At 37.5% G+C, this 20,912-nt stretch overlaps 1 protein-coding gene across 1 annotated transcript in view; it reads right to left on the bottom strand.

The window, feature by feature from the left end:
* The window catches only part of LOC149960249 (organic cation transporter protein-like), a 29,384-nt gene extending 9,234 nt beyond the window's left edge, over nt 1–20,150 (bottom strand). Inside the window, exons 1-6 of the mRNA XM_090165207.1 lie at nt 19,725–20,150; nt 19,096–19,199; nt 17,637–17,791; nt 1,731–1,905; nt 1,502–1,649; nt 1,344–1,429 (exon numbers count right to left, since the gene is read on the bottom strand). Coding sequence (XP_090021333.1) covers nt 1,344–1,429; nt 1,502–1,649; nt 1,731–1,905; nt 17,637–17,791; nt 19,096–19,199; nt 19,725–20,087 — 1,031 coding nt within the window. The 5' untranslated portion in view covers nt 20,088–20,150. The remainder of the gene's footprint in view (nt 1–1,343; nt 1,430–1,501; nt 1,650–1,730; nt 1,906–17,636; nt 17,792–19,095; nt 19,200–19,724) is intronic.
* Between the last annotated feature and the right edge of the window lie 762 nt (nt 20,151–20,912).

Consider the following 20,912-nt stretch of genomic DNA (forward strand, 5'->3'; position numbering starts at 1 on the left):
TGTTGAAAATGTTTAGGCCTATTTTAAAAATACCCTCTGGGGCCTCCAAATGTGACCGAAAATGATTTTCAAATTTTATTTATTTTTAAAAATTGGTCATCTAGTCCTCTAAAAAAGAAATCCTATTCAATTCCAATTTCCAAGAGTCCTAAATGGCCCTTACAAAACGTTTTCTTTTGAACCACCTATACTCGAAATCAACATTACCTGAGTACACTACCAAAGGCAGCAAACTCTGTGGTTTCTGCCTTTGGTAGTGTACTCCAGTAACATTGATATAGACAGGACACATGACTAAGAGTTGACAGCGGTTGCCGCGTTGAATGAGCCCTGGCATCGGCAACACAAAAACCCGTTTTATTATATTATTATATTATTATATTATTATATTATTTTTTAATTCCCTGTCGGAATATTTACAAAGTTCCAAAGTTATTTTTACGGAAGCCGTTGCCATTTGCCAAGCTACTGTCAAGACCTTAGAAGAGTGTAGAAACTCTGAACGCTTTGATTCTATTAGCTTTACGGCACGTAAAATTATCCCTAACAGGAGATAAAAACATAGTGTGGTAACAAGTACAACGGGGACCAGGGTCACTGAAGCTAAAACCCTGATAGACCAGCTGAGGACCACCTATTTCGAATTAATAGACCAATTTATTTCTGAAATGAAAACTCTGGTCTATATAAAGGTATCATGGCGTCTGACCCTAACTCTGATATCCTAACACATTGTAACACATACGATAGGTTTAATTTCGATCTTGATTCCATAAAAAAACCAAATTTAAAATTGCGAGAAATCTAATTACCCCCCAAAAATTTAACAGCGTAAGCGACTGTTTCCACTATTTGACCATGGAAGATGGCTTCCCTGACCTTGTAAAGTACTACAAGGTTGTTTCATGCCTTCCTACGGCAAACACTATCTCAGAAAGAAGTTTTAGTTCCCTGGAAAGAATAGAATCACGTTTACGAACAACTATGGGATAATTTAGACTTTCAAATCTCGCTTTAATCGGGATTTGTCGAATTGTTTAAAAGAAAACCCTAATTTAGTAGTTGACGAATTTGGTAAAAGCTCTAATCGAAGAATGTCATTCTTTGATTAAATTGCCAGGGAAGAAAATTTCATCTTTCCGAAGATAACTTTTATATTAACATATTAGTGTCATAATTTTTAAATTTTAACCATAGTCAATAAAATTCTTTAAAATAGCTAGGGCATTTCTAAATTAAAATATATAGATGGGAGGCCTCTAAATGAGACTGGGCTTGTGTGTTAAGAATTCCTGGCGGGGGTACTTTCGACAACCTAATCATATTTAAATAATTTTACATACAATGTGAAGTATATTATAGCCGCAGTTCTTCGAAGGTGCGGGTTTCTTAAAATATCGAAAAATGTGGCCTTTTCGGAATTAACGTCCTAAATATTCAAATAGATGATTGTATATTAGTCTTCTGAACCATGAAATTCGATGTGAACTGTAACTCTTACTAATTCTATTTTTTCAATTAGCTTCGCCATGACGTGGTCGATATCACTGATCTGTTTGCCATTCGATTCGGCTTGTTGTACGATTTGTTCTCGAGCCCTGTCGTACCGCTTTGTTGAGAGCAGCCATCTTGTGGATTCGGGAACGAACCTATAAATATTGAACCGAGATATTTTGATGCACTAAATAAATATTGTAATTAAATTATAATCAATATTAAATATTGCTCACCAATAAAACAGAAATAAATAAGGTAAATGAACTGGAATCGATGACACGAACATGAATGTACGCCATTTTGAAATAAGCCAAGCTAACAAGGACACCAGCATTATACCAACACCCGACATGACAGTGAAAGGAAACACAACGTATTCTCTGTACTTTGGTCCGACACATTCAATATCTAAAAGAAAACATACTCACAACTAAATTTGCCAATTCCCACATGTCATTAATTCATTATTGAATTATTTATACTTCAATACTAATAAAAATCAAATAATAATCAGGTAAGCTAATACCCAAGGTACCACACAGGTCTAAAGCCCAGTTCGCACTGTACAAATAATTAACCCACTTTATTGTATCAAACTAATTGTAAGGAAGAAAATTGTATACTATGAACAGGAAAATTGTAACAATTGTTCCCACTTTTTCTGTTCACACTATACAATTATCAGGCTTACAAATAGTTGGATTCAATTAAGTGGCCCAATTAATTGTACAGTGTGAACTAGGCTTAAATAAAATAGTCAGGGCCGTCTTTACAGCTGTCACGGTTTATAGAATCTACACAGGTTGGGGCGCTTGGGATATATGGGGTCCACTTTCTCGCTACTCCCGCGTTAAGAAGTTTGAAATAAGGCTAAGGCGCCGAAAGCGTCATCTGGCAGAAACTAGTGTTTTAATTTGTCTGGATGCTTCGGCACTCCAACTCATGGAAGGTTTTCTGAATTTCATATTTAACTAAGGTCAACATATTTTTATACTAATTTTTTATTTTTCATATTACTTAATCCTAAAACACCTTATAATATTCAAAATTGTATTTTGTAATGTGTTTTAAGCTTCCTGTTAAAAATATGATATTATTAGTAGGCCTTGGTCGTAGATAGACACGTGGATTTTTTCTCTATAATCTTGGTTTTAAATTAAAATTTTAAAATATAGAAATGAAATAAAAAAACAGGTGAAGCTTTTGTGGTATTTATATTTCAAAATAATTATTAACAAATTGTATATAAAGAACATTAGTGCTCTTTATAACATACAGGTGGCGCATAGATAGCTAAGTCTGGAACAGGTTTGGCAGGCAGTAGAAAATAAGGGGACCTAATCGCTAGCATGTACGAAGGTACAGGGAGCTCCAACCTGTGTAGATTCTATAAACCGTGCAGCTGTGGAAGCCCTTGTGCAAAGCCAATTTGCTGAGTAGAAATTAAAAAATAATTGAATAAATTAAAAGTCATTGGGCAATATATTTTTTTTCCAAACCGCATATTCATTGAAAAGATTTTTTACAATAAAACAAAAGTGGTAAATTTTTTTAATGTGGTATACTAACATAATGAGGTCAATAACGTCAATTAAATGAAATAAAAAGTATTTGATATATTTTTGTAACTTTTAAGTGTAACAAAACTTTTGTTATGAAAATCGGTTATGTTGTTGAGTGATAATTAAAAAAATAGAGCTCACACTCGTTTGCGAATTTTTTATACAAAATTAAATTATAATTGGATTGAAATCAATGTTCTTACAAATGTAATTTTCCATGCAAATGAGTGTAAGCCAGTTTAAACGCTGCTGTCCCATTGTGCAATTTGTTACCATCATGCACAAAAAGATTCTTAGTGCAATTTCCACATTCGGAAATAGAGATTTCTGGATGTCAGAAACATGTTTTTCGTATAATTCGGGAATAATTGCGCAATTTTTATTGGAACTTACATAGTGCTTGAGATGTATGCATTCATATAGATCATCATACTCAAGGTCATTGTGATATACAGTAGCTAGATTCTCACACTTTTTATCGAGCTCATCAGAAATAATTGTTTTAAATTGGCAGTCAAATTAAAAGATATTTCAATCTTTGAATAAGCCTCTGCTCGCTTTGTCAGTTCTAACATCAGACAAAACTGGGGGGAATGATACCACCTAGAATTTTCAGCTTTGTGTAAATCAGTTTTTGTTTCTGGTCCGTCATGAACTGTAAGACGGGCACTTTGCTTCTTAACCCGTCAGTAGCGGCGCTAAGGTTTTTTCACGGGTGGGCTAAATATTTTTTGGCCCCTAAGAATTTTGTGGCCCTTACCATTTTAGTTACCCCTTATAATTTGGTGGCAGCTGTGGCTTGCCCTCCAATATGTCTCTTATAGCTTCTACATATTTAAAAATTTGAAAATTTAACTCAAAGTATAAATTGCACTCTTCTCTTTTTTTACTAAACTCGTCAACAACCAACAAAGGATTGTCTCTTAACCTATTAGATAAATCTCTATTTATAGAGAGCAAGGCTAAATTTGTTAATCGATTTTCAGACATTGTTGTTCTTAAAAATGATTCGAGTCTATTAAGTGTACTAAAACTACGCTCTGAAATAGTATTAGCAACAGGTATGCATAATACAATTTGGAAATATTTTACGAGATCTGGGAATGCCTGCTCGTATGTCAATAAATATTTATAGCAATCGGAAACATTTTGCAAATTTTGAGGTTTAAGATATTCATTGGTTTCAAGCTGCGTTGGCAAACTTTCTGTGTTTATGTTTTCACCGCTTTTGGTACTAAATAACATTTTAGCAACGTTGACCTGATTTTTCAGAGACTCCATTTCAAAATTAAATCTTTTGTAGTTTTGACAAAACGCAGTAATTTTTTCAACGTTCAAAAACTCGCTCGAATTTGGGTCTGATGCGCAAAGTTCTTCATAAATAGAACAATTTTCTAACAATCTTTTTTTCATTTCTAATACGAATCTATCTAAAATTTCAAAATAAGTTGCTTTAAGTTGGTCGCCAATAGTTTTGAACTCCGTTTCCCGACTTCCTATAGTACCCGTTATTATGGTACAGTCGCCCACAAAAGTAACGTTCTTTTTCTCTTTCAAATTAACGGCGGCGCGCCGCAACCATTCTAAAGCATTTTTATTTTTATTTCTCTGATAATTTTTTATCAAGATTCTAACCTATTTTGTATAAAATGATGCGATTTCGAAAATAAAAATGTTATTTTCTCACCATCTATAAAGGCAGCGTTGCTAAAGACTAGTCCGGTCAAGTCTACAATCTCGATGTAAAATATACAGTCGTTTTTTTCACGCTTTTAATAGTCGATAATTTGCACTTTCTTAGACCTAAATTAACAAAAACCAACGCGCTTTGCTGTCATCTAACGGTTTATTTAGCAGATTAAATTTTATAACATATTTCGATGGCATTATCTGCCTTTCTATGAGGGATTTGTCGGAAAAGTGTAACAAATAGGCTGGGCATTTACTAAGGGCATCGCAATTAACTAGTCTCATTTAAATGTTAACCACACGCTCTGGTGAAAAACGCAGATATTCTACCCATGGAATGTGCGCATCCGCGGAGCAGATGTTACTCAAGAAACATGTAGTTAAATATTTTCTTAATTAATGACTCTGAAGAACCACATTAAATATCTTAAAACTTTAAAAAAAACTTCAGTTTCATAATGCGCAATGCGATATTTAATTTAAACCAATTTCTTTAATAGCTTTGAACGTTATGATACTTTTGCGCGATATCAAGTTATTTTCTATTTCGGCTTTAATTATATCACAAAATATGAAACTTTCTATTGAATGTTTGTGAAGCTTCTGAAGAAACCTTTTTACACAAAATCCCAAAAGGATTTTCGTGTCCTGCTTTCAGGGCGAGTGAAGTCCGATGCCACAGTGGGAAATCACATGGCCTCGACTTCCTGTAAATTTATTTGGCTACCAGGGTCTCCTGGGAAGGGCGGAGCCCACTCTTTAACCCTTTCACTCAGAACGGTAAATTATACATAGAACGATAGGAAATCACATTCTGGGACCGATCAAATTTAGTTTCGTAATGGGCGGTTCATAAATTTCGACTTTCTCGCGAGGGGCGGTTCACAAATGTTTTTTTTTTTAAAGAAATTTGGTTTTAAGAAAGATAACATGTTTGATGTCATCAGTTTACAGCTTTTTCGTAAGGGGCGGTTCAAAAGAAATTTGTGCGCTGAAAAGTGTTTTTGTTTAGAAGTGGCTGGCTTCAAATGAAGGGGTCATGCCCATGGGGTTATATTCTCTTTAAGTTTTCTCGGTTGTTTGGTGTGGCACGTAGATACTTCCAAATTTTGTCATTTTCACCTATAGCTGTTAAGATTTTTGGCACTGCTTAGTTGTTTGATTTTGAGAACTGTAGGGTTTAGCTACAAATAGACCCAGTAGCGGACTGGCTATAGAGTGAACCTGCCAGATGGCAGGTGGGCCCCACGGACCGTTCGTGAAGTGGGCCCCTCAAACATGATAGCGTTATAGTTGTTAAAGCTGGGGCCCTTTGCCTTCTGGTAGCCCAAAAAATGAGACTTAGTCCGCCACTGAATAGACCCTTGAAGGTGATATTACCTTTAAAGGAATATTCTAATCCATTTAACTCGCGTTGAACGTTAACTTCATTACCAAAAAAAATAATCGATAGCATTTTTAAACTATTTGATGGTGGAAATTCGAAATATTACCTGTCTGAACGAAATTTGTTGATACCTTGATTAATCAGAAAACAAATCGAAACTCTAAAACACAAGTAAAACTATACTAGCCAGTCAATCGAAAAAAAAATGGTTTGATAACTTTGAATTTAAATCTGTTTTTTTTAATTTTATCTATCACCTAAACGATATTTTAAATTAAAAATACGTTATCAAAAAATTATTATATTAAAAGGATGTATTTAAAGAGGCCGCTTACTAAAATCAAATATATTTGTTATTTCCCTTTCAAATTGGGTAACGTAGCTAGCATTTCAATGCCAAAATTAAGCGTGGCTGAAAGAGCGCAAGTTGTTGCGTTGCACGACGAGGGGTACAGTGTCGCTAATCTAGCTGAACGGTTCAATTGTAGTTTGCCAACAATCCGAAGATGGATAGCCAACCATGCTACAAATGGAAGACTCGTAGATTTACATCGATCCGGAGCACCACGCGCTACCAATCAAGAAATGGACGAAATGTTATTAACCATGAACGAGCCAACAACCACAGCAGCGCAGTTGAAAGCGGTGACAAGAGCAGAATGTTTGTTACAAACAGTAAGGCGTCGATGGAGGGAGAATGAACTGCGCAGTTGCATAGCCGCGAAAAACGAATTCTTGACCGCCGAAGACCGTCAACTTCGTCTAGATTTCGCTCGGCAACATTTGGACTGGTCCGTTGACGATTGGAAACGGGTTCCTTTCACGGACGAATCTACATTCCAGTCTGAACCAAATTACCAGCACCGGGTAATTCGACTTATGGGAGCAAGATTTGATCCGCAGTATATCAATGCCGTGAAGAGAAGTGGGAGATTTTCAGTTTCAGATTGGGGATATATGTCATTCAGAGGACTTGGAGAACTGGTGAGAATGAACGGCTTTTAAATTCCGAAAAATATATTGGGGTCCACCGTGATCATTATTTCCCGTCCTTGGAAAGAGACTTTCCAAACGGAAATTACTTTTTCCAACATGATAAATGCACCGTTCACTATGCGCAAGCTGTACGCAACTGGCTGCGAGAAAATCACATCGACGTTCGTGATATCGTTTGGGTAGTCAACGGTGGGGACTTAAGTCTTATAGAGAATTTATGGGCGCGAGTGAAGAAACAAGTGGAAAAACGTCGTCCTTACGAAGATTGCGATACACTTTGGGAAACGGTTGAGGCTGAGTGGAACGAATTGAAGCAAGATGGTGATTTCGTAAATTCGCTGTATGACTCTTTACCAAGGAGAATTCAACAAGTGTTTCGTAGCAATGGTAGTTGGTGTAAATATTAAATTTTCTGGTTCAATAAAATGAGTGTATATGAAGATTGTGAATTGCTAATTTTTGCTAATATTTTTAAATTATTTCAATAAAAACTGACCTTTTAAAATGAATTCTAATGGTTAAACATTCCATGATAATTTCAGTGGCGTAAGCATGGAGATGGTTTTCGTTCTGAAACCATACGCTGGCCCATGATTTAAATTCCAATTTTCTTTCCATCTCGCCGGAGTTAAAGCGTAATCTGTAAAATTCCCCTGGACGAATTTCTGGCCAGGCCACCGCTATTTTTCAAAACCTTTTCATTGTTGCCACATATACATATTTATATTTATATATATCTCCAAATAGGGCGAAAGTCCCGACGACGGACTATTCTACCATGAACCGACAGGCATAGGAACTCTAAATATAAGATTTAACCAAGAATGTATTTATTTATATTTAGGAAGAATGATTATGTTGCGACAATCGCCAGGCACGTTGAACGCCTTTCCCCCGTCTCGCGTGGGGGGAAAGACAAAACGTCACCGGCGTTTGATTTCCATCGCGTTAGGTGACGTAAATTTTAAGCAGCCAATGAAATACCGGGACTATTCGTTTTATTTTAAGCGGAGGAGCGTACTGGGGGGACCAACGGGTGGATTGAGAGAAGGGCTAAAAACCGTTTCGACATAGACATTCTCCCTAGGAATAAATAAATACATTATTGATTTAACATAATAAACAAACGGATGACCGTAACGAATAAAAACCAAACGAAACGATCTTTTACTTATTGTTTAAAGAAGTCTTCAATTAGGGTCTATATTGCTTATGGCTTTTAACTCTCAATTCCTATTCTGAGCATGGTGTGAGTGTTAAACGGTATCCGTTCACACAGAATCCCCGAGAAAACTAAAAGGGAATATAACCTCCAGGCCATTTTCTATGGAAGATCCCACCATTTAAAGCCAACCGCTACAAAAAACAACCACTTTTCAGCGCAACAATTTCAAGATATTAAAGGTTTTGTACCGCTCCTTGCGAAAAAGCTGTAAATTCATGATATAAAATATATTATCTTTCTTAAAACCAAATTTTGATCTTACACTTTTCCGACAAATCCCTAATACAAAGGTAGATAATGCGTTTGTAATATGTTATAAAATTTTATCTGCTAAATAAATCGTTAGATGACAGCAAAGCTCGTTTGTTTTTTTAATTTAGGCCTAAGAAAGTGCCTTAACCAAAACAAATTATCGACTATTAAAAGCGTGAAAAAAACGACTGTATATTTTACATCGAGATTGTAGACTCTACCGGACTAGTCTTTAGCAACGCTGCCTTTATAGATGGTGAGAAAATAACATTTTTATTTTCGAAATCACATCAGTTTTATACAAAATAACTTAAATTACTAAAATTAGATACGAAAATACGATAGAATCTTGAAAAAAAATTATCAGAGAAATAAAAATAAAAATGCTTTAGAATGGTTGCGGCGCGCCGCAGATAATTTGAAAGAAAAAAGAACGTTACTTTTGTGGGCGACTGTACCATAATAACGGGTACTATTGGAAGTCGGGAAACGGAGCTCAAAACTATTGGCGACCAACTTAAAGCAACTTATGGGTACTTTGACGGAACTATTCTTTTCTGGTACTGGAATTGAGGCTGAGAGAGCTAATTGTTTCGCAACATCCCAAATTTGATCGAATCTTTCAGAATTTCGGTCTGTTTCTAACTTTTTTATTGTGGCACCGCAAATTGCTACGGCTTGAGTTATAACTACTTTTGGATTTTGCAAATATTCAGACAACACATTTGTTACGCCTAAAATCTCATCTAATGCTACGACCATTAATAAAATGCTGAAATTTTGAAGCTGGGAATGGTACCCTCTACATTCGGCTGCTTCCTCAGATTTGCCACTTTCAAGTTTTCTAAAGCTAAAACTACAGCATTATATCTAGTTCTAAAAAAATGTATACATTTCTTTTTACTGGACCATCTAGTGTCACAACTCTGGGGTAATTTTAATATTACATCGTATTCAAGCTCTTTTTGGGCCTCTTGAAAATACTCACTTCGAAGTGACGAATTACTTTGAAATGTATAAATTGCCTGTAACATACCAAGTGTTTCACGAATTATTGGTACATTCTTACAGGTATCCACCAAAACTAAATTTAGGCGATGGGCGTAACAGTGCACATATGGACACATCCCACCCACAGCATCCTTAATCCTAATGTTCACTCCCGACTTACTTCCACTCATTACACTCGCTCCGTCATATGTTTGCGCTACACAGTTTGATATTTTTAACCCATTTGATAAAAGAATATTAATAATCGCGGAAGATACAGATTCAGCGTCAAATTTATGTAAATCAACAAAAGACAAAAACCTTTCAAGAACCTCTCCCTTAGTGGTGGTAAATCGAACACAAACACTTAGTTGTTCTACACCGCCTTTGTCCCTAGTTTCGTCAGCAATTATTGCGTAAAAACCACCCGAATCATTAATATCCTGAATAATCATTTTTTGAACAAGTGCACCACTAGTGTTAATAAGCTCGTTTTGTATTGATCCGTGGGTATATTTTGCTACATTGGGCATGCTATCTACTTTTTTCTTTAAGTCAAGTGAAATGCGCTTTAACAATTCTAGAATTTCAATGAAATTTCCACGATTTTGCTGATCGTCGTTCTCTCGATGCCCTCTTAACGCGATATCCTGTTGAGCGCATGTTAAAACAATTTGCACATGGGCGGATAAAACTTCTCTGTTTCGAATAGTATCTAAACGGTGTTGCTTATTTATCTGTGAAGTTATAGCTCCTCGTTTCTTAGACTGTAAAAAATGTATGTACTTCGTTTCCGCTAATTGGTGGGTTGAATTCTCGGAAGTAAAATGATCGTGATATTTCTCATTCATATTTTTCCAATTTTTAAAACCAGTTGTGAAATATGTTTTTTTACCACTGCTTGGAAAATGACGGCAGCAAAAACAGTATACCATGTCATTTTCTACAGAATATTCCAAAAAGGGATTTAAATCAGATAGAGCAGGAGTTAAATGGTGCACGATACTGCTATTCTCATGCAGTTCTCGGGAATTCCTGGAAGCGATAAATGAAAGTGCAATGTCATTTGAATTGTTTGATTCACTTTCACTAGGAGCTCCTATTAAGATATTATCAATAACTGATTCTTCAATGCCTTCTACAACTTTATCGAAAACATTTTGACTCGTTTGCAACATAGAATGTTTATTTATAACATCGTTCGATTTATTAGTTGAAAGATTACTTTCAACATGAACCCTATAGCGTCCTTCAATAAGCTTATTTTATTGTCAGTACTATTTTGTTTTGGTTCGGATTCTAGCGATTTCTTTTCGTTGTGGGAAAGTTGATTTTTTAAAGATTCAGTAGTGGTTGGTAAGTCAAGTTTGTTCGCAATTGCATTTAATTGAGTTTGTTCTAAGACTGGAATTGATGTTTTGAAGTACTTATTTAGAGCCCCTTTTTGAGAATTTAAAAATTCTTGACTGGCTTTTCGCTTTTTGCGACTTTGGCTTCCGGACGGAAATTTTCTCCGACTCATTTCTACAATTTGTTTTAATTTGTCAATACTTAAATAGTTAAATTTACCGGATATAATTATCTAAAATGTATATCTAAAATCCTTCTAATTATCGAGGAATATTTATCTTAGTAAATAATAAGACTATGTTTCTAAGATATTAGAAAAATAACTAATAATAGTAATTTGCCTTGACAAAGGCGGATTGGAAAATATATATCTACTAATAGTTAGCTAAGCCCTGAAAAATGCTTTTTGGAAAAATTAACTATTAATTGTTAATTAGCCTTTAAAAGGCTGCTGAAATAATTTGAAATAAAATTAAACTATCAACTAGTCATTTAGCTAAGTGTTTATATTTTAAACAAGCGCATTAGGGCTTCTTTAAACCTCGAGGGGGTAGAAGTCCGCTCTTGCTAAAATATTAGAACAGAAAAGACTAAACTACTTATAATTCGAGAAAGACTTTCAAAATATATATCTACTAATAGTTAGCTAGCCTTGAAAAAGGCTGTTTGGAAAAATTAATTATTAATTGTTAATTAGCCTTTAAAAGGCTGCTGAAATAATTTGAAATAAAATTAAACTATCAACTAGTCATTTAGCTAAGTGTTTATATTTTAAACAAGCGCTTTAGGGCTTCTTTAAACCTCGAGGAGGTAGAAGTCCGCTCTTGCCAAAATAATAGAACAGAAAGACTAAAGACTTAAAATTCGAGGAAGACTTTCAAAATAGACCTGACTCGTTCTGGAGCTCAAGACGAAATGGAAAGAAATGTTTAAAAAAAAAGCAGCTTAGCGGTCGAGCCTGGCATTGACCATATTTCGCAAAAGTGGTGAAATCGAAAAACCGCAGAATTTTCCAGGAAGCGAGAAGAGCAAGGTCGTTTTATTGTTGTGGCTATCGTCGCGTTTACTGGGCCCCTTCTGAGCTTGTATCCGAGCGTCGGATTCCGAGCATTGACGTGCATGCCCGCTGGGGTATTTCCCAAAATTCCCTCAAGCCCCTTTCTGTTCTTTCAATTGTTCATTAAACTTTCTCTCCATTTCCGCTCCCTTCGCCTCCCGAATCTATCTGTTTGTGGTCTACTATCTTTTTGAGTAAACGAATTGATTTTTAAAGATTTTTCCCCCCGAAAAACTTTACTTGGCAATAAAAACATAAAGAAATTTCAAATATGTGGCCTCTTAAATATAAATATGTGGCCCTTTTAATATAAATATGTGGCCCTTTGAATATAAATATGTGGCCCCTCTCAGAAATGCAGGGGGGCTAAAGCCCACTTCAGCCCACCCTTAGCGCCGCTACTGTAACCCGTTTATTCCTTTCACTATAATCAGATTCTTGAGATCTCTCCTTCGCCTTCATTACATATTCAAAATTTGTGTCTAGTTTGTTAGAAATATGTTTTAAGATATTCAAGTAGCTTCAAGGCTACCCCTGTACCACCCGGTTCCTACGCCACTGCTGTCAACATCTTTAGAATGTAGGATCTTAATAATAATAATTTCCGAAATCATTCCATTGGCGAATCCGTGCTGGCTGGGAATATTAATCTAGAGGTCCAATCCGGATTTCGCACATAGTGAATCGAGTCTGACGCCGATGTAAAAATGATCAGCGGTGGCGTGACTCATTTTTAGAGCCTTCGGCGTCGGCGTAAGGATAATTTAACCAGCGGTGGCGGCACTTGCCGGCGTAACAGTGGCGGATGCAGTGTGGGGGAGGGGGCGCCCCCCTTGACGTATAAGATTAGCATGTGATTGGATTTTATGTTATTACACTCATATCGCACAATGTCATTTAGCGCCCCTGCAGCGAAATCATTAAAAAGGCCCACAAACAATGTAAAAAAATATAATACAGTAAATGCACCAAGAGAGACCAGAAACTAAAATTCCTTTATTTGAACTATAAAGAGACTTTACTACATGTGGCACTGGGCACGCCACGACCAAGGTTTGTAAAAATGGCAATATCGGTACGTTACTATGTTCCTGGTGCAGTGATGCCAGGTGACAAGAATAAAATTTCCCTCAGAACGAAACAATACTAGAAACCCCAGATATGGGGTTTATACATAGAAATCGGAATAACAAACGGGTTTATACTCTTTCATAGAACTTCTGCTAGAAATCATTCATTGAACAATAATTATAATGACTAGAGTAAGAGCCCTTAGAATTTTTTTAGAAAATAGGAACATAGTACGGCGTCGCGCCGAAGAAACGTCGGCGGCGGCGTGGCGCGCCCAAAATATCACTTATCGGCGGCGGCGCACCTAAAATTAGGGAAAAGCCGGCGTGGCGGCGTGAACAGCGGCGGCGTCGGACTCTAATAGTGAATATTGGTAACAAGAAACCGTTAACGAAAGAACCGGAGACTTCTTCTTGGATTTTACTACCTGAGCTGCAAGATCAGTCTCACTAGGGCTGAAACCTCTGGGAGAAGATGACCCAAAAACCAATGTCTTCTGGTTTTAAACACAGGGACACGTGACCTATTTCTTCCGGGATATAGTGTCACTTGGAACCAGTGGCGTAGACATGGGGGGTTCCGGTTCATGACCCCCCCTTGGGCCTACCTTTGACTGTACTAAATTTCCACCCCCTTATCGACCACTCCTTAACATTCACATACTTCGACCCCCCTTGACTAGTTTCTGGCTACGCCACTGCTTGGAACCAATAACCTTTTGGCGTCCATATGTAATTTTCCCAATAAACCGAGGTGGGATGAACCAGGTTTTTATGACCAAGGGGGCACTTAATTAGTCTTGAAGACCCCCGGTCAGAGGTCAGAGACCATAAATAATACTTTAACTTTCACACATTCAATATTTAAAAGCAATATAACAAAAATACTTCCTAACATCGATACATGTGCTTTATTTTAAACCTTACTGGTTTTATGGCAATTCTCAATTCTTGGAATAAGGAACTTTATGGGATAAGCATTTGGGAACTGGTGACTTATGACAAAGTGCTAAAAGAAAAACAGGTAGACCAATGACAAAGACAGGGTAGGGGACGAGATACTATGCACACTAGTCTTCTGAACCAAGTTTGGGATGACTCAGCTACAGTGCCGGGGGTCAACTCCGCTGAAGGCCAATGGCGAATACAACAATCGTCAGAGAGAACGGCTAGCATTTAAATGCAACGAAAGGTATTTTAAAAGAAACTCAAAGTATAGGAGCATGAGAGGGATAATTATGGCTGAGAAACTTAACGAAAGAGCAATATCTTCCAGGATTTATTATTTGGGCATTACCAGGGCTGCGGCTTCGGTTCCAATGGGAATTTGCTGGATGAGGCGAAGCAGAGCGGGAAGCAGAAGCGTCAATTTGGTGCGGAGAGTAGGGGCGACCATTGCCTGATTGGTATGGAGATCTGTGACGGTCGTTGTCCTGACGATACGGCGAGTTACTAAAATCGAAGTCCGAAGAGTATAACAAGCAAAAGACTGACTAGTTTCTAGTCATCCAGAGACATAAAATCGTTGACCTATTGGTTGGCGAAGGTCCTGGATTTCCTGACGTTGGACATTGATCTCTGTGCTCGGTGGCAGCAGAAGAGCAGGAGCCACTCTCTGCGCTTCCAGGTGGGCAGTTCTGGTCGCTAGCATGGTCAAAATATCCAGAATTTTTCCGTCGGTCGCTGAAGATGAGTGAGGAAGACTGCTTATGGTTCGTTATTTTTCCAGAAAGTCAGAAGCAGACGTGGGCGACATCAGAATGAATTTGTCCTTGAGTTCCGGGAGAAGTCCATTGAGTAGAAAGTTAACCTTCTCGGATTCCGGCATGCTCGGGTTTGCGAAAGAGCATAATCTGATAGTGTCTCGGTAAAATTGAACCGAATAACTGTCTGCTCGGTAAAATTCGAGCGTGATGAGCCCCCAAATTCACCAAGAATTCTTTGTTATAGGGCACAATGTCCATACTGCGAAGTTTGGCGGAATACCAGGGTAGAGCCGATCCCACAAGGACCGACGGGAGGAGAGAGAGAGACGTTCAGCATTAGTTTTTCCCAGACAGCGTTGTTCCAGGATGGTTAGAAAATCGTTAATAACTTGTGATGCTGGATCAAACTTTGGAGGGTTTTAGTGGATAGTCAGGGTGGCGAGAGCCGAGGTGACAGCGGCGGTAGCCATGGTTGTCAGCGGTGTTGGGCGTCGGTGAGTTGGCGGGGCTATTGCCGATAATTCGGAGGACAGGTGCAGATTCCTACAGGATTAACTTGGGGGTTCCGATGGGGTACGGCTAGGCTGTAAATCCGGGTTGATCGAGGACCACACGGCGTCGGGACTAGCCGGCGAGCGGGGAGAAAAAATCTCCGTATCTGTCCTTTTGTCCGCCTGTTGTTGGCGTTTCCCACCAGGTGCCATTAGGAGGCTTGGCGCGCTTTGCGAATTCAGTATCTCGCGTTGGCGCGCCTTTCAAATAGCTTACGAGATAATACTTTAATTATGCACTTTTTGAGATTTTACTGCTTACGTATATCAAGAGGCATTTGTCTGTATTACAATATAGAAAGATCTATCAATTGGCTAATGTTACTTTATGGAAGGGCTATTGTGTAAATTCATTTAAAATTATTTTGTATTTTTTGTATTTGTTTATAATTTGAACCATAGTAAGAGGACAGATTTCGGTAACGGTCAGGAGAGCGAGATATTTCGGTAACGGTATATCCTGCGTTTTGTTCCGCAGCGTCCCTAAGCCCCGTACGTCACTGAAACCTTTCCTCGCATTATCGCATATTTGTGTAGACCCCTAAAAACGCGGTGCGATACCAAGCGATCGAGAAGGAGAAAGGCCCGGCAGCGTTGTCCAGACGTACCATAATTACGGTACAATTCAATAATTTTAGCTAGGAATTTGGAACGCTACATTATTTCACCAGTGTGCCATTATAGTACGCGTTTTGCCATAATTTGAACAAACCGCACCATAATGTCATAGTGTCAGAATTTACAGCCCGGTGTACCTAGTAACAAAGACCATACCACCGGAGGTCTATCATCATAGTGCCCAAAGCAAGCGTCCACAAGCCTGGACAGGTGACAAATCCAGCATGGGTAGTAGTACCCTACTACTGATCGTTGCACCTTCGACGCAAGTCACTCAACCCAGCAAAGGTGCAGCAATGGGAAGACCAATCATCACTTCGCACACAGCAGTGGGAATAAGAGCGGATGCTCTAGCAACTCCAGCCGACACTCTACCTACGTAGGTAAAGAGTCATACCCACAGCAGGGTACCCAATCCTCCGAGGTGACCAGTTTGCTCGGACCCTCTCCGTTAGCCTGATCCAAGACTCAGTTTCCAGCACAAACCTGAACGAATTCGGAGGTGGAGACAGGACCATTTGATCGAAGCTAACATCTCCCAGTGCGCCACCGCCCTTATGGGTTACAAGAGCCGGACCCCGACTCCCCGGTTAAGCCACCAGTTACTACACACTCTAACCCATTTAGGGCCGCACCATAGTGTCACCTTTGTTTAAATTAAATCAAGACGCCGACCACGGCAATTTTGGGTGGTTTGATCTTTAAAATTAAGTGTTAGTACAATTATTTGTCCAAAAATTAAATAATTTTTGAGTTCGTATACCATAATTTCCTTTATAACAACTGCCAACCCTGGGCACTTCTCGTTCGGTCGTCAAACTATACTAAAAACGAAACAGTCACCCAAAAATAAAATTTTCAATTAACCAAACTCGACTTTTCCTTTAAAGTAACGAAAAGTTAACCATCTCTCTACAGTTCGCGATAAGAAATTAGTAAATTAAAATTACCTTAAAAGGAGATTTTTCAGTCGGTCTGCCTAAATAAAAGAATCTCTCCCTCAAATCCCCCCGGGGGGGATATTCAGTAATTTGCATTTGGATCGGGTCTGTCCAAATCATTTGGAATTTGGACAGTTTGCACCCCAAATGACAAAAATTCTTATTCAGAAAGTCTAAATCCCAAATCATATGGCTCGAATCAAGCCAAATGATTAGCCATTCAAGAAGCCGGTCAAATGGGGGTGATCTCATTTAGGTAGTTTATCCCCTGGTTTGAAAATACCCCTAGCTTTAAAGAGCAAATCCTAAGAATTGGATTTTTTATGATGAGCATTGTTGAGAAATAATACGAAATTCTTGGACAGTGTGGAAAACCACATTTCGATTGAGAAAACCAATTTGTTTTTCAAATTGGTTTTCTCAATTGGTCAAAAGAAATAACCAATAAAACAGAACGTTTGAAAAAAAACATGACGTAGTGTGAGAGGAAATGACGTTCATTTAAATTTGGAAAGGGAATTCGAGTGATCCAAATAACGATTGGGATTTGGGTTAGAGAACACGGCTTTTTGCGTACAATATAAATGAAGCCGATCCAAATCACTGAAATTTGGAATTGTCTCTGCGATTTTAATTGTTTACAGAATATCCTCCCTGGGCTGTTTCGCCACAGTTTTTTCACACGGTGGTATGTCTCCGAAATGTCTAATGGCAGCCTCTGATGGATGAAACATTTGCAACTTACAGATGGACACGAGGCCGCTTTGAAGAGATGCGTAGAGACATCCGATGATGAATCGTGTTACCAGAAACATGGCCATAGACGTGGAAAATGGTGCAACCAAAGTAACAATGGTAATCAGCGCTTGGCCGATGAGACTGACCAGTCGTCTTCCAAACCTGAAAAGTAAACATTACAAATACCTTAGTAATAACAGAAGTATGAAAGCTCCAAAAAATGACATTAAAAATTTCGATCCCCTCTAAGTACTCATAAAACATATGTAACTTGAGAAAACTTAAAATTTTAACTTTAAAATGTGATTTAATGCGCATAATTATAATCATATATTTATCACAAAAATATAACTAATAGAAGTTTTAAATACGAAAATGAGAAATTTTCATAATATATTCCACCCCCCACAACAAGAGGGGGGAGGAAGAACGTCACCGGCTTTAGTCGTTAAAAATGGTCTCAACATAGTTATTTTCTCTTCATGTAAGTTAAAATAATGTTAGTAAAGATACCGGTAAATGTAATGCTTTGGTCGATAGGTTTACTAGAACGTCGCGTTGCCATGTGTAGGTGAAAACGAGAAGAGGTATCGTGTTTGTCAACCTTGATATGAAAAAAGTGTCACGCGAAAGCTATGGCTACGCTTCTACGTTATTTACAGAATCTGTTTTATCGACTTTCTGAAAGTCTAGTTCTATGGTACTTGAAAAAATCCGGCTTATGATTCGTTACCAAGCAATTTTTATTTAATTGGCTAGAGATTGTTAAAATAAATCCGAAACACGCGGAGGGATTGAGGTAGACATTTTTGTCGGCGGGCCAACTAATATAGTTACACCCTCCAACATTTCGGTTGGGTAAAATTGACGAGTTAATGAAGCCAAAAATAACCATAGACGAGAAAACTGAATTTAATGATATGTGGATTTTCCCCACTTGTTTATTTTTTATTAAATATAGATTATTTAAAATAGTATTTAAAATTTACTTACGAGGAGACTACCCGAGGTGATAATCACCGATTTTGTTGAAACTAGGTGGGTATGTAGACCTTATGGTAACATGAAATTTCACCAAGGGAAAAATTGCAATGGGCATTAATTTTGCCATGGCAACCGAAAATGTTTTTGACAACACAGTCTGTATATTCTAAATTGCAATTCTAACAATAACGGTATCGCCATCTGTTATCAGTTTTTGCAAGTGACCTTGTTGTTACATCGCGCGTTATGTAAAAGTGGGCCACCTCTTGGTATCTATCAGCTGCGCACCGGCAGAGGGTGAGTTTGAATTTTGAGCCCTTGATTTTGTACCGTTGGAAAGATTTGAGATAAATTTAAATATGTTTTTTAAAATATGATATTTTTGTAAGATTATGGCGACCCTCCAACCTGTTATATTTATTAAAGCTTACTCACCGCAACCACAAATTAAATCTATAATAGCGATTTATTGGTTCACTTACTTGTCAGATAATTGTCCGATTGGTAAATAGGCCACAAACGTGCCCAGTGAAAATACCAAGTAGCCGAATGATATCATCCACTTTCTAGAGCAAACTAGATCCCACTTAATAGATATATTTACAATCAGTCATTAGTAGTATTAATTTTTTAAGCATATTTACCAATAAATTAAAACCATTGATAACGAATTGTCATTTTTTTTACTTTTAATGAACATAATTTCTACTTCGTAGTCATAGTAAGTTCTTTGTAAATGGAAATATTTTATTTATTTTTTAGAAATAAGACGTTAATTCTACGTCACTCCGTAATTCGCTAGATAACTCGGGCCTAAGGTAGTGCCTTGGGTATTTTATAATAAATGATATTTGTTATTATTATTATAGCTATTAGATATAGTTTACAGCTATCAGTAATTATTTCGACTAACTAATTACATTTATGGAATTATGGTCCCATGATACCCAACAGCTCTTCAGAATGATATGGCCTAGTTTCACCCTAGTTTCACCCTTGTTTCTACAAAATAAGGTTATCAATTATCATTTATGCTTTACCATCATGACCCCGCTATAGGTCGGTATTGAAAAAAATATTATTGGACACAAGAGTCGTGGTCAATGCTTACTTCTTCAACTATACTGGATCCGGAATCGTCAGTTTCGTAAATAAAACTTTCGCAAGCAACGGATTCCTCAGTGACCAGTTCTTGACCAGAGGATGAATTCTCGACCCGGTACGCTGACCTAACGCAGCTTTCATTTGCGCTCGAGTTACGATAATAATTTGCTGATGTTCCATTTTCCTCACACCTGAATGGCACCCTCAGATTCACGAAAAAATACGAGTAGAAGAGAGATGTCAAACACAACGACCTCATCGTCGAAATGTACAATATGCGTCTCTGAAATTTGCCAAATCCACCCGTCACGTCGGTTACATCGCGAACATCGTCAGTTACTAGATTTGTATCTGTTTCTTGGTCGCACATTTTTAAAGCTAGTCGGACTCAATTCAGAGATATTTTCACAACCTATCGAAGTCAAATCCTTGATATTTTACCTGTCGAAGTCAATGCGGAATATATTAAGAACCTATCGGAGACAATTCGTCATATTTCCGCAACCTATCGGAATTGATTAATGATATTTTCACAATCAACCGGAATTGATTCAAGATTTGGTTCTGTATATTTTCACAATCTCTCGGATGTCAATACGAGATGTATTGGCTCTATCAAACACTGCGTTGATGCCGAAACGCGTAGAAAAATTAAAGGTGGATATCAAAACAAGTGTCTCTTCGTAGAAGTACCATTCGTCATGGTACTCTGCAAGTGTTGGCGGTGATTAAGTAGAACAAAAACAAGCTTCTACCTCAAATACCGGCTTTCGAATGTAACTGAGCTTTCATCTTATTGTACGATAAGAGTTAAATACATACGCCGGATACGTGGTCAAAATTTAAAGTTTATTTTTTTAAATGTATATAAAAACTGTTTACAATATATTAAATTTACGTTACAATCATATTTTTTCATTATCATTTCAATTTTTTTTAAACAAAGTCTATTCCAATTTTTCACATGTACAGTACCTTCATTTTTGATACATACAGATTCTATAAAAATTACCTTCCCTACATATAAGTTTTGCGTCATTTCAATTTATTTTATGGCTAGGATTTTTTGAGGAATGATATGGGGTACGGTCAGTAACGCTTATCAAACAAGTTGGCAAGCCAAAATCTACCTCTCCTCGGAAGAATTGTCCCTAGTGGTATTAATTTCTCGAGACGACCCTTAAAGATACCTCCG

This window comes from Leiobunum rupestre, chromosome 2 (genome assembly GCF_980474605.1).
Source record: "Leiobunum rupestre chromosome 2, qqLeiRupe1.1.hap1, whole genome shotgun sequence".
In the NCBI taxonomy this organism is placed as follows: Eukaryota; Metazoa; Arthropoda; class Arachnida; order Opiliones; family Sclerosomatidae; genus Leiobunum; species Leiobunum rupestre.